This window comes from Syzygium oleosum, unplaced genomic scaffold (assembly GCF_021117445.2).
Source record: "Syzygium oleosum isolate NSW1041296 unplaced genomic scaffold, Sole_v2.1 Sole_v2.33, whole genome shotgun sequence".
Classification (NCBI taxonomy): Eukaryota; Viridiplantae; Streptophyta; class Magnoliopsida; order Myrtales; family Myrtaceae; genus Syzygium; species Syzygium oleosum.
This window is the reverse complement of record NW_026607517.1, coordinates 1,948,944-1,963,289: the sequence shown is the minus strand read 5'-3', so window position 1 is coordinate 1,963,289 and position 14,346 is coordinate 1,948,944. Positions and strand designations below refer to the sequence as shown.

The 14,346-nt window shown below is 45.1% G+C and overlaps 3 protein-coding genes across 3 annotated transcripts; 1 reads left to right on the top strand and 2 right to left on the bottom strand.

The window, feature by feature from the left end:
• The first annotated feature begins 2,751 nt into the window (after positions 1-2,751).
• Positions 2,752-5,308, top strand: LOC115672751 (pentatricopeptide repeat-containing protein At2g15980). The gene is made up of 2 exons (XM_056304825.1): positions 2,752-4,257; positions 4,353-5,308. The coding sequence occupies exon 1, from the start codon at positions 2,817-2,819 to the stop codon at positions 4,242-4,244; it is 1,428 nt and encodes a 475-aa protein (XP_056160800.1). The 5' UTR covers positions 2,752-2,816; the 3' UTR covers positions 4,245-4,257; positions 4,353-5,308.
• LOC115672752 (CASP-like protein 5C1) lies at positions 5,187-7,840 on the bottom strand. Its single transcript, XM_030594678.2, has 3 exons — positions 6,873-7,840; positions 5,686-5,818; positions 5,187-5,610 (listed from the first exon to the last, which is right to left on the bottom strand). The coding sequence occupies exons 1-3, from the start codon at positions 7,001-7,003 to the stop codon at positions 5,416-5,418; spliced, it is 459 nt and encodes a 152-aa protein (XP_030450538.1). The 5' UTR covers positions 7,004-7,840; the 3' UTR covers positions 5,187-5,415.
• A 4,231-nt stretch (positions 7,841-12,071) lies between these two features.
• Positions 12,072-12,610, bottom strand: LOC115672446 (mitochondrial import receptor subunit TOM6 homolog). The gene has a single exon (XM_030594255.2). It carries the CDS (start codon positions 12,476-12,478, stop codon positions 12,314-12,316), a length of 165 nt encoding a protein of 54 aa, XP_030450115.1. The 5' UTR covers positions 12,479-12,610; the 3' UTR covers positions 12,072-12,313.
• Positions 12,611-14,346: the final 1,736 nt, after the last annotated feature.

Below are 14,346 nucleotides of genomic sequence, written 5' to 3'. Positions count from 1 at the left end.
ACGTAGAGGAGCAGAGGGGCACCGTCGTCGCCGGCTATAAATAGCGCGAGAGAGAGAGAGAGGCCAGCCGGCCGTTTTACGAAAGAAACAGAGCAGAGAGAAGCCGGGAGAGAAAGAGAGAGATTGAGCGACACAGAGAGACTGAGAGCTCTTCCGACGACCGCCGTACTCGTACCGCGACCATAAAAGACCAGAGAAAGAGAGGAGAGGAGTCGGTTGGCCAGATTAAAAGAAAAACAGAGACAGAGAGAGGAGAGAAAAACCAAGAGAGAAAATAGAGAAAATAGAGAGAGAAAGAGAGGAGAGTCGGTTTTTGCAGGTTCCCAGTAGCGTCGCCGTCGCTTCCCGACCCACCGGAATTCCCCCAGACGCGCTGTCGACGATGAGATTCCCCCCGGCCCGAACCACCTCTGTTCTGCTCTGTTTCTCTGATCGGTTTGGCCGGGACCCGCGCTGGCCGTTTCGCACGAGTCCCGGCCCATACCGCCGTCCCCCGCCGTTTGTGTGTCACCGTCGTAGGTGAGGTAAGTCGCCGGAGCCGACCAGCTCGCCGGAGGAGGTCAAGATTTCCAGTTTTTCACCGCCCCCCCCACCTGTTCGACAAAAAGCCTCAATGAAACCAGTTTTTGTTTTGGTCGCCAGCCGGCGAACGGCGGTCGGACGGTGACCCCGGTGGGTGGAGAGGCTTGGTTTTGGTCCCAGGGGTCGAATTGGGGGCGGCGCCGGTCTGGGTCCGCCGGCGAGAGGTCGATTTTCGGCTTCGCCGGCGGTTGCTCCCACGTGTTCGGCCTGACCCGGTTCAGCCGACCTGACCCGGGTCAACGACTGGGTCGGATCCGTTGACCCGGGTCAGTCCGACCGGCCCGGTTTAGCTGATCCGACCCGGGTCAACGCCCCGGGTCGGGTCCGTTGACCTGGGTCGGTTCCGACCCGGTCCGGATCCGTTTTTTTTATTTTTTTATTTTTTATTTTTATTTTTTAAAATATATATATAAATTTTAAATTTTTCTTTTCTTTTCTTTTTTCGTTTTCCCTGGCTTTTTTATTTTATTTTATTTTGTTTTATTTTTTTAATTTTTTTTTCTTCTTCTGTATTTTTTTATCCAAAAAACAATTATTAAAAAAGAGAGAGAAAATATCCTTTTTTATCTATGTGATATATTTGTTTTAATTTATTGCAGTATTATTATGTAAGTTTTTGTCTTGTTTAAATTAGACAAGTCTGAGGTTGCGCAGTAGTATTTTGCATGTTAGTTTTTATTACCGTTGTATTATTATGCATGTTTTTAGTACAATTGCATGAGTTGTTGTATTTTTGAATGTCATCTGACTTAGTTAAGGTTAGAACCTTAGGCTGCATGAATTGTTGTGTTCCTGACTGCTGATCGTTTCTGATTATGCACTCGCTTGATCACCTCACATGTTAGGAGAAATGTCCTAAAATCAATCCAAATTGCCTGACAAATGTTTTCGGAAATGAGCAGGGTAAAATGGTACCGAAAGGGCATTAGTTATCCAACTAGTGTAACCAAGTCCCCGAACTCAGTTAATCTCTGATTCGCAGGAATATGGTGATTCTCCCATCACCCTATTTGGATTTCTAATCGACCTACCCCAAATCGATTAGTGGCGACTCCTTGGTATAAACCACTTGCATGTTAAATACTTAAACCCTAAGTCGCGATATGGTATGGGCTTGGGAGGGCCCGAGTTAAGTCCTGAACCTAGACTTAGCACGTACCAGGCAAATCCTCCCTTTTTGGATGTTTTAAAAAAAAAAACCCGGGGAGTTCGGTCGCGACAGTCATTATGTGAAACATATTTGTATGATACTAAATGATTCAAGAAGAATAAAAAATTTTGATTTAAAAGCTAAATCAAATCTCTAACACTTTAAATCTTGAGTTTTTCAAACTTTCTAGAAATTTTGGAATATATATAATATTTCTTAACATTGGCAAGTTAGATATCTCCTATTTCATGAACTTTTAAGTTCATCTTCCTAAATCCACTAAATTTTCGAACATTTGTTTTATCTTATCATAATTAGTCCTTTCATGGTTAGTAGACCTATCAAAATGGGTCATAAACCCATTTCTTAACTCATATATCAGTAAATAGATCATAAATGAATTAGTTATATTCATTAAATAGGTCATAAATGGGTATTAACGTCTTTAATAGGTTGTAAATAGGTCATAAATGGGTTTTCAATTTATTTAAACTCAACTCATCTCTCTCGCCCTCACTTAATCTTGCATTCATTCATTACGCACTCTTGTTTATATTAGTTTTCCTATATTTAGTTAAATATGAAAATATTTTAGTAATATGAGTAGGGTTGGGTATGAGTTGGGTCGAGTATGGGTCATTAGATTTTCATTACATGGAATTGGATCAAAATGGGTTAAATTGGTCTATTTGGGTCAGACCATTTTAGTCCTGACCCAAATCCGATCTGACCCACCCGTTTGACAAGTCTAATGGTTAGTTGTAGAAATATTTTGAGTTCATTTGATTGGAGGAAAATCTTTTTTTAAACGTTTTCTAGCATTAAAAAGAAGAAAAAAAAACAACACACCAAAATATTCACACCTCCAATCCACAACCACAAGCTACCAAATTCCCAATAGGCCACAATTAAGCTCTAAGGCCCAAAGATCTTTTTCTCGTCGGGCCCAATTGGCCCAATCATCTACCGGCGTAAAAAAGGCTCGAACCGTCCCGAATCGAACCGACCCGAACCAGAAAAATTCCGGTCGGGTTCCCTCCCACCCCTGCCTTCGCTCGCTGCTCGAATTGGTCTGTTCCCGGCGATGGCGATGGCGACCCGATTCGCGTTCCTCAACCTCCGTCGCCACCTCTGCTCACCGTTCTCCTCCGCGGCCACCTCCAGCGAAGCGCTCGTCTCCGACGTCGTCTCGCTCCTGACCCACCACCGCTCCAAGTCGCGGTGGACCCACCTCCGCTCCATGTGCCCCGGCGGCCTCGCCCCGGCGGAGTTCTCCCAAATCGCCCTCCGCCTCCGGAACAGCCCCCACCTCGCCCTCCGCTTCTTCCTCTTCACGCAGCGGCGCTCCCTCTGCGACCACGACCTGCGCTCCTACGCCACCACCATTCACGTCCTCTCCAGGGCCCGCCTCAAGCGCGCCGCGCAGGGCTTGATCAGAGAAGCCCTCAGGATCTCCCCCGATACGAAGCCCGTCGGGGTCTTCGAGGTGCTCGTGCGGACGTACCGGGAGTGCGATTCCGCGCCCTTCGTGTTCGATTTGTTGATCGAGTGTTGCTTGGAAGCGAAGAAGGTCGACGCGGCTCTGGAAATCGCCAGGCTGTTGAGGTCGCGCGGTCTGAGCCCTAAAGTCGCTACCTTGAATTCGTTAATCTGCTGGGTTTCTAGGCGTAGGGGTGCATTGGCGGGCTATGAGATTTATAAGGAGGTTTTCAGGGTGAGTGATGGTGGAAATGTGGGGAACCCGAAAGGGGTCGTCAGGATTAGCCCGAATGTGCATACTTTCAATACATTGATGACCTGCTTCTATCGGGACGGCGCTGCGGACAGAGTCGAGGAGATTTGGGACGAAATGGTGAGGTTGAGCTGTGCACCGAATGTGCACAGCTATAGTGTCTTGATGGCTGTGTGTTGTGAGGATGGGAAGGTTGCCGAAGCCGAGAAAATTTGGGATGAGATGAGAGTTAAGGGGATCGAGGCTGATGTTTTGGCCTACAACACGATCATTGCCGGTTTTTCTGAGAACGGACAGATTGAGAGGGCCGAGGAATTGGCGAGAGAAATGGAATTGAATGGATTGGAGAGTACTGGTGTCACTTATGAGCACCTTATAAAGGGGTACTGTAATGTAGGAGATGTCGATTCGGCATTGCTGGTTTATAAGGACATGTGTAGAAAAAAGTTTGGGCCAGAGGCATCAACAATACATGCAATGACCATAGCGCTGTGTGGTCAGAGTAGGGCTTTTGAAGCTCTGGTTATTTTGAGAGGTGCAGCAGATAATTCTTGTTTGTTGCCAAAAGGGAAGAGTTATGAGGTTTTGATAATCGGGTTGTGCTTGGAGGGGAAGATGGAAGAAGCTTTGAGGCTCCAGGCAGAGATGGTAGGTAAAGGTTTTGAAACGAATTCAGAGATCTACACTGCTTTTATTGATGGTTGCAAGAAGAAAGGGAACAAGGAAATGGTGGAGAAGCTGAGAAAAGAAATGCTAGACATGCAACAGAAAGTGGATTAGCAAAGCACAAAAGGTATTAGTTGGTTTAACCACTTTCTGGAGAAGTTCTGATGTAGGTCATGCTTCTGGGATCCGCATCTGCTAATGCGAGATTTCATGCTTTCATAGGTAGCGGAATTCATCACCAGAGCCTCTGCTAGCTGTTTTGTGACGACTCGTGGTAGAACTATCTTAAACAAAGGTTTATGTGCTCTATGTTCTCTTTTGCTTGGAAATTTGCTTCAGAAGGAAAGTTGAATTCACTGTGGAGCTGAGTGGAGCGGAGGAGTGGATGTTACCATGGTTTGGCTGGGTTTTTGTCCTAGGAGAAGAACAAACATCGGAAGGATTGGTTGTGGAGCAAGTCGAGGTAAGAAAGTACTTGGCTCGGGTTGATATGAAATTGTGTGCAAGTACGTTGGAAAGGTGATTAGAGGCCTGTGTTCCTACGAGTCCGTTTTGTAAAACAAGGGAAGCATCTCTTTTGATGGATCTACATTTTATTATTGATCTTCAGACAATGAGAAGATTGTTTGTAGATGTGAACTCTGTAAAAGAGCAACAAATTGAGGTTGATGATCATCTCTCATTGGAATGCTCTCCGGAGACGAGACGACTGTGGCCACCAAGATGCTTATATTTGAGAAATTTAGTTTGAATGAGGGAGAGATATGGGTTGTTGGGTATATGGGACTGCAAGGATGAAAAGAAATGTTCTCAGGTGTTATGTTTCTCGCGAAAGTGAGAGAGCAAACTGAAATAATTAGACAATTTGAAATATGCAAGACTAATCTCCTAGAGATTCTGATATACAAAGTCTCAGAGCATGACAAAGCTACACACTAGCTCAATCCTCATTGCGGGATACATGAAAGCCGGCAGAAAGATCCGAAGTGGTCAGTTTTTATAGACACGCTACGCTATAACCCTCGTAGACAATGAAAGAATTGCATTTGTGATTCCTGACGACAAAACTAGGAAGAACTTTGTATATTTTGCACAATGATCTGGAGAACATTATGCTCCCAGCGTAACTTTCTGCTCTACAATTGCACGCTCGATGCTATAATTTCCATTACAGTATAGCCAGAGATCTCTTTTTCTGTAAACAAGAATGCTAAACACGATCCAGTTGCGAGATTGTCACGGAACATTTCCAGTGAACACTGCAAAATCTTGAGACCCAAAGAATTCACAAAGCTGGGAGCAACCAGAGGTTGAAGAGTGACGAAGCGAGGGACAAAAACCACGATAAAAAGGCCATGGCCGCCGATATCTGGTATCTACTGCAGAACTTTGGAGGGCAGTAAGACCCATCGGCGTGCACCAGCAGATCCACGACACTAGCTGTTGAGCTAGCTGCCGCTAGTGTGAGAGTGGACAGCACCTGTAACAAAGAGCCTTACGTTTAACAACCCAATTTTTCAATTGTTTAATTACGCAGGGAGTATGCAGTGCGCACCCAGTCTCCGATTACGATGATGAATAGAACTCCAGGTTGTCGGAGCGGGCACTTAACCAGGACGGAGTATCCGTCCACCAATGCCAAGGTAAAACTCCACGGTATGTTTAAACCCATGATTGTGACCAAGTAGCTGCATCAGTAACAATTGCAGAGTTCAAAAGTAGTCAAAAGGATGCAAATAGTACCGATAATATTGATTCAAGTTCATTCGATCATTAAATTGACTTGACAACAGTTTCAGCTGATCATTCTGTTTCTGCCAAAATGGTATCTATTGATGTCGGCAATTTGTGGTAATTAGCAGAAAGATGTTAGTCTTGCAAAAGGAGGAAAATTGTTAGGACAACTCTTTCTTGATGTTATGTCTTAACTACATTTCCGGCTTTAAATATTTGCAGGGATAATCCGTGGAGTTAACAGGGCGTGAGCAACTAGCTAAAGAAAGACACGGCAAGCAAAGAAAAGTCCAATGTGACAGAAGTAGATGCGTCATTCATGAAGCAAACGTACGAGAAGAACTGCCGGAAAGAAACATCGGAGAAAATCATTTATTAGTCGAAGACACACACGGCATAGGCACACGGAGTTGGCCTGTAGATGCCAAAGAGAATGCAACTCGAAGCAGTAGTACAGGTCAAAAGCCAATATTGGATAATGGGCAGTCGCATCTTTTTGTTCAGTCTTCGCCAGATGATGGTGAAGCATAAATTTGTGTGATCCTCTTTGACGCTGCCATATGAGCCCTTGAAATAACCCTTTGAACTTGACACAAGACTACTTGCTAATCACATAATCTCTCAGCTCAGCCACTTTGACCACAGAGACAGAAAGCTTTACAACTCTTCCGACATCTGGTTTCTAAATGGATCGCCGGATCAAAATTAGGAGAGAGAACGAGAAGAGAACCACTACAATCCTAGAAACAGATTGGTTACCCGACAAGAAGGCTGATCTTCTCCCTAGTTTTACTTTTTTTTGCCTTTTTTTGTGGTAACCTCAAAACGGACAAGGAGACGGAAATGATAATACCGAGTTTCTCACGTAAAGAAAGACACACGTGATGGATACAACAGACCGACTGGTACGATCCCAAAGAGAGTTCACCAACAAAATCAAAAGGAACCCAATTTTGAGTTTTGATCGAGATCATGATAGAACAGAGAGAGAGAGGGGTCACCACCTACCAGAAAGCGGTGTAGCTGTAGAACTGAACGCCAAGGGCCATGAAGAGAAGAGAAGCCGAAGAGAAGATGGTCTGACCCAATCTCAGAGCAAAACTGGCGCTTGTCCCCACCGAGCCAGGCACTTCATCCATCCCCTCCTCCTACTTCTTGCATAGAATTGCAATCTCCTCGCTATTGGGGAACAACTTCTCTTGCCTCCCTCCTCATCACGGTGGTTCATCGTAACCACTCGCGAGCCATCACAGAACTCGACTTCTCTCGATCAAATATTATGACGAAGAAGAAGACTGACCCACCCACCCAACCGCCGACAGATAGGCAAGACAAAGCATAAGGGTCTGCTCTCTTCCTCCCAAGAGTCCTATGTGGCCATGAAGAAACTGTCAGCTTATGACAAGAACTCTCTCTCTCTCTCTCTCTGTGATTACAGTTTCTTGTGGGGTGCAAATTTTGAGGGGGTTGGGACTCGTGGAAAGGATCTACAGTTGTTTGCGGAGACAATTGGCTTTAATCATGTGGGAATTGACATTTGGGACTCTCTCAGTTCTTGGTGGCACGTCTTTGGGGCCCCCCTCACGAGAAGAAAAGAACCCCCATTCTCTCTCTCTCTCTCTCTCTCTCTCTCTCTCCTCTGCTCACAAAGAGACAGAGAGACACAGAGAGAGATTGCTGTTACTATGGTTGGCCTGAATATTTGATCTGTTCTGTTCTACTGCTGAGAAAACGTGGGGGATGTTTTGCCCAAAAATACATGCCCTTTTCAACACGACCCTTCTTGTATTTCCTGTGGTCCTAAAATATTCCTGAAATGGAGATTCTACTGTCCGATTTTGGCTTAAGCTTCGGTAATCCAAGATTACGTGCTTGATTTAAGGGCCGAAGCACGGAAACGCATTCGCCGGATCTGAGTCAGCTGCTGCACAGGTGGCGCATGGCGGGGCTTCGATGCTAGTATAGATAGATGATGGGTGTATTTGGAGGACCAGTGGATGACGCAATAAATCCACGTCGGACGATGCGGCTTTTGCATTGGTTTTGGTCTCCTGACTGACATGTTTCACCGGTCGCTGATGCGTCGAGGGTCAATCATTGTTGGCTGGCGTGGCGGCGATCCTCCCTTTCGCTGTCCACCAAATAAGCCGGCCCTGCCTTTGTCACTCTTTATTGGCATCTATTTAAATAAAACTATCTTAGAAAATTGATTCTACTTTCTTTCTCTTTTTCTATATTTGACTGTATTTTACAAAAAAAAACAAACACGAAGGTTCTTTCCCGACGTTTTTTTTGTATAAAAAATATGATACCCATATTAAAGAAAGAATCTCGAAGCTAAGTCCGGATTTTGGGCATCGTGGTCCCGGGCCAATGCGTAGCGGACCACGCGCAGGGCGCCAGCGACCCGAGCAAGTGGGCAATGTACCCAAGCCCGGCCATTAGGGATTCCGGCACGTTTGCATGGAACTCGGGCACCTAGGGTCCCAAACTCGACCTAAGCATCGAGGTGTCAGGTCCGAGTGTCGGGTCCGTTTGTATTATGAAATATGATTTCTGATATTTAACAAAGGAAGTTATTTTCTCGAACATGAGTATAGATTAACTGTAGACCGTGAAAAGATTTTCCGTCAATTCATTTCACCGAGCAATCTAAATGTCGGAAAATGAGAAAAATGTTATTCGGACAGCAATAATTTTTTGTGCTAACCAAGTGGACTCGTGACTAGAAATTCACGAGCGATAACACAGCTCCGAATTATGGCAGGCGTCTTAGACTTTGATATTCAAGTTGAGACGCGAGATAGTCCGGATCATCCCGTGTAATCAAACACGCACAATAATTGGCCGGTCGCCGTCAAATCGATAGCAATCAATGCATTCTTTGAGCAGGCAATGAAGATCTATAGTTACACATGAAACACATGAAATTCTACATGTGATGAAAAGGAAGAAGAACCAAGGTGATTTTCTTTTCCTTTCGATATATAGGATATTAAAGAAGGGGAGACATACATCAAAGTGGGGGGCCAAAAAGCGGGAGAGCGGAGCGTGGACCACATAAGGCCGGGCTTAAAAGATAGGATGCCCCTCTCCCCCCGCCATGCACTTTCGCCCATTTTTAATGGTTTAGAAATAAAGCGACCCTTCTCAATTTGGTGGTTAAATATAGTGTATACATAAAAAAAGAACACACTTGTTGTTGTCCGATGTCGATTTACTAAATGGAATTTGATGATGCAAGAATCGAAGAATTTAGGGCAATTGGAGCTGCTTTTGAAAGGAGGGCCGTTGGATCGCCACGTGTCGGGCGGTGAGGAGCTCCCGAGGTAGTGGGGGGGAGCATCTCGGAATGATGCATACGTCACACACGATGGAGAGAGTCGTGCTACATTTATTATTATTATTATTATTATTATGGGAAAATTACAAGAGTGTGTTCAAAGTTTATTCATACTTATTAGAAACCCTCGTCACTTTCAAAAACTTTCAACCTGCATCTTTCCCAAGCCGAAAAAAACACATCTGCCCTTAAGTTATACGCACAGCAAAATCTCTCTGTCCACCCCCTCGCCGCAATCCCACCATCGCCCGGCGCCGCCTCCAGGCCCGTAGCGAGTCAAAATCGGGTGAGTCCGAGGTCGAGGTCGGCGGCGGCCGGCCGGCTGGTGACGGGAAAATTGAATAGAAGCTCGTTGAAAAGAGAGAATAGAAGCTCATGGTTCGATATTTCAGCCCATGCATAAGGACACCTTACCTAACGCTGTCGGCAGGACTGATTAGTGGCTTCCAATTTTTCGGTTTATTCCAATAAATCAAAAAATCACGTGCAACTTTTTTAGAAGGGCAATCATGCCTTTCCAAGGAAAATCGTGGGAATTGTTGTGAAAGTCCTGGTCAACCATGGATCCTCCACATGTATTCTCTGACATTGGTCGGCATACTAACTTGACACGAAAAAAATCTTACGATTTATTTAAATTATCAAAATGAGTCATAGATCCATATCTTAACCAATATATATGATGGATATATTTTAAAGAAAAACCCCATATATGATGGACTAAGTTCAATAAATAGATTTAAACATAATATATGTATTACATAAGTTTAACAACTTACTTAAACCCAACTTATCTATACGACTCTCTCTTCATTTTCCCTTACCATCACTCAATCTCGCCATCACTCTCTCCGCACTCTCACCTCAGTTTGGGTATGAATTTTCATAAATTGAGCTAAATATGAAAGTATTTTAGCGATATAAATCCGATTAAATACTGAGTGCGTATGGGTCATTAAATTTGTATTGCATGAAACCGAATCAAAATGAATGAAGTGGATTCATTTGAATCGGACCATTTTCAACCCGATTCAATGTTTGACGGGTCTAGTTTTACTGCGTATTCAAAGGGACTTGTATGACTTAACTCCGACGGTGTCTGACCCAAAAAAAAAAACCTCCGTAGGTGGAAAAGCTCAAGACCAACAACAAGGGAGACCAAAAGTTAAACCGGGGCAGATATGTCACATTTGCACACTCGATCCGTGGAGACTTGGACAGATACAAGATGATTTTCAGGATGAAGGGGTTTGAATTTAAGTAACAGACCCTGCAGCTTACGAGAACAATTGATCAATCATCGGAACCATACGCAGCTCGGCCTGATTGGCGTTTGCCAAAGTGTAAGACCGTTCAGCTACTCTTTTCTAACATCGTGTGGCCGTTAACGTTGAACCCTCGGAGAGCGAAGATCGGCACCATGGCTTTCAATGGAGTTTTCAAAGGCGACCATCCTGCTGATATCATCGTCATCGATGAAGGGATAACTATATCACCAGTTAGTTAGCTTTCGCTCCTCTCTTCAAAGATTTTCCCGAAAATTTCTATTGAAAGCCATGATGACGAATGTTCCTTCCACGAGGGGTTCAACGATACCAATCATTTTGCGGTGATGGAACACCAGATTCCGGGGGACAACATCAGGAAGAGAAAGAAAAAGTTGAAAGGAAAGGGTAGAATATGCAAGAACAACAAATCAAACGGGCCAAGTTTACTACAAGCATCAAAGACATCCAGTTTCTCCCATCCCTTTAAGATGAAATTCTAAGGATAAAAGTTTTTTTTTTTTTTTTTTTTTTTTTTTTTTTTTATATAAAAAATTTTTTTTTTTTTTTTCCCCCTTTTTCCAAAAAAAAAATTTTTTTTTTTTTTTAATTTTTTTTTTTTTTTTACAAAGTTTCTATATTCAACTAAAACCTCAAGAAGCAACTCATAAAGGTCGATAGTCCTGTCATGGATTCGGTTCACTTTCACTTATTCGCCCGTTGTAGGAAGGAAAAGCACATCAAAAGAGCACACTGGATTCATCAGTCATAAGGCTCCAGCACAAGTCTGGGCCCTTCTTTTTTCCCTTTTCAATACACGACTTCGACCTTCAAATAGTCAAAAGACAATGGAGCAAAACATCATCAGCACACGCCTCGCAGCAAGTTGGGCAACAAAAGCCAAAAACAACTGCCGCTTTGATCGCCCAACAAGATCTTTTTTTGTCCCCCCATTTGAGTCTAACCCAATGGATCACCAGAAAAAGGGCACCCAATAAGCAAACAAGTACTAAAAATGTGCTTCCACATTTAACGGTGACATCGTCGTGTAGCTGTCAATTGCTTGCGAAACGCAAACTGAAAACCCTGATTCATATGGAAATTATGGACCGCTTGGGTATGAAGCCTCTAGTATTGAATAGACAAACACAAGCCCCCAATTCAATAGAAGAGAATGCAAGACACAGATGATTCCCATACGGTCGATTAATCCCAAGTCCTTGTCCGATTCAGACGTGCAAATTGCTCGACTAGAGGGAGAAATGGGCAGAAATGAAACCGAAATTCTTCCCAATCTGATGTTTTAGCCAGTCACAGAGGGGGATAAAAAATGGAAATGAGAACCGAAAAGGGAGCAATTGAAGAATGCAACTTCCATATCCGCTCTCGATTATCGAGTCTCGACATGGGCAGCAAGCGCTTCCTCGGCGAGCCGGTCCTAAAGGAAGGTGCAATTTTTAAAAGGAAGGACAACAGTGAGAGCTCAACCATTCCTCACTGGTGCCACTGAAACTAGTCCTACACCAAGAGCTGCACTATTATTGCCATGAACTCAAACATATGCAGCAAGTTCACAGCCCCCTCCCGTACATAACGAGGTAAATCTAATCCTTGGTTTGCACGAGAAATTGAATCCAGACATGAGAGGGAAGCTTAGGTTGCCCTTCGATCCATCATTTCAATTTACTAGAGGCCATGTACTGGAAATCCGGCGAAAACAAGCGCCAAGCAGAACCGGATTTTAAAGAAACGAATCCCACAAGAAAACGCTATCGGAAAGAACAAATGATCCACAGCAACGCATCGATTACCTAAATTCCTATGCGGACGAAGGATCGCATCTAGAACTCGAGCTTGAGCTCTTCCTTCTCGTCGGAGAAGTAGTGGAGGACGTACGGCGCGACCCGGACCACCGCGACCCAGACGCCGAACATGGCCACGTGCGCCCTCAGCTGCTTCAATGCCTCCGCCTTGTCCGGCTTCCTCATGAACATTCCGGGAAACATGGCTGGTTCGGTCGGTCGACGGATCGATTCGCTCGCTTTGCTTCTTCTTCTTCTTCTTCTTCTTCGTCCTACTCGCGCTGCTGCTCGGCCCTTCTTCGTCGGTTGGTCTCTGCGAGTTTGATTTGGGGTTTTAGGGTTTCTAGGCATGGAAAGAGCGGAACAGAGCACGGGACCGAATTGGAGTTACTGGGCCTTATCTTGGGCCCAAAGCAAAAAGCCCATTTCAATCGAGCCCGAAACATCTTTCGTCGGCCCAAGGGCCCACAACGAGTTTTTCTTTTCGTTTTTTTTTTTTTCCGTTTTAGGCTATTCCGTTTTCCTAAGACCTTTTCGTTTCGTTTACCAAGATGAAGACAAAATCAATGGATTAAGTGGATGTTGAATGGACATAAAGAGTGCCGAAAAGATTTCGAGATTATCAATTTTAGTCCTTTTTATTCCATTGGAGGAATAAGAATCGAACTTTTGAAGCTCCAAACTTGGTGGGGGCATACATCATCATTATATGTTGTGCCGAAAGATAATGCGACAGGAGAGGAAACTAGGGTTACCGTTTATGGCGGGAAAAGGCGAATCTAAATCAAGGGTCTTTCGATGTTAATAGTATACGTTCACATAATTTGATTATTAAGATTCTGACATAATTTAATCCGATCCTCAAGTTAAGTCATGTAAAGAAAGCTTACATCCATAACGACGTCCCAAATTTATCAAATGGCGAACGAGAATTAATTCTGGTTATATCCGGGGTTGTTCTCCCTTTGTTGGAAAGAAACTCGACATGGAGTTTTGAAATGTTGGCCGATGTGATTGATCTGGATTTTTTAAACTCACGACACCTAATGACCATGTTTATTTCGTGTCAACTTCAATCCTATAGTCATTTTTGCCTTTATTAATGTTTGCTAATTTACCACAAAACAAAGACCACGAGTCAATACACCAGAGGTCATCGAGGTTTTTCCCCGAATATGATCCAAAACACATTCCTCAAACATGTTGTAAAGTCTTCCTCCTATAGCTACGATAGACATTCAAATAAGTCTTCGTCGGGAAAATTGTCAAATCAATCCTAAACCTATTGTACGGCGGCCAATTCAGTCCTAAACCTTTTAATTTTGCTAATTCAGTTCTAAACCTTTCTAATTCTTGCCAATTCAGTCCTTAGGCTAATTTTGGCCGGCCGTAGCGAAGGTGGCCGCCGGCGTCTTACAACACTACGTGGCAATTTTTTTTTTTTTTTTCAATTTTTAATCTTTTTTTCCGATTTCTTCCTCTGGCCCGGTGACCGTGACGCCGACGGCCGCCCGGAGGGGGGGCCCGAGGTCGACCTCGTCGGCCTCGCCGCTGCCGAGGCGAGGCCGACCTCGCTGTTGCACGGTTCGCGACGGCGAGGTCGAGCCTTGCCCGGATCTGGTGAGGCTCGACCTCGCGCGTCGCGACCCGGCGACGGGCGTCGGCCTCGCGCTGTGCCTCGCCTCGCCCGGCGGCGCGAGGCCGACCTCGCACGCCCGGGTCGCGACGGCAAGGTCGCCCGCCGCGGGCCTCGCCTGTCGCGCGTTGCTAGGGCCTCGCTCGCCCGGGCAGGCCGACCTCGCACGCCCTCGCGACGGCGAGGTCGAGCCTCGCCTCCCGTCGCCGGGTCGCGACGGCGAGGTCGAGCCTCGTCCGGATCCGGCGAGGCTCGACCTCGCCGCGCAACCAGCTGGCGGAGGTCGGCCGCGGCGCGAGCGAGCCGAGGTCGACTCGCGCCCTCCCCTCCGGTCGAACGAGGAAGAAATCGAAAAAAAAAAAAGATTAAAAAATTGAAAAATTAAAAATAAAAAATTACCACATCGGCGTTGGCAGCGGCCGCCAGTCACGGCTGG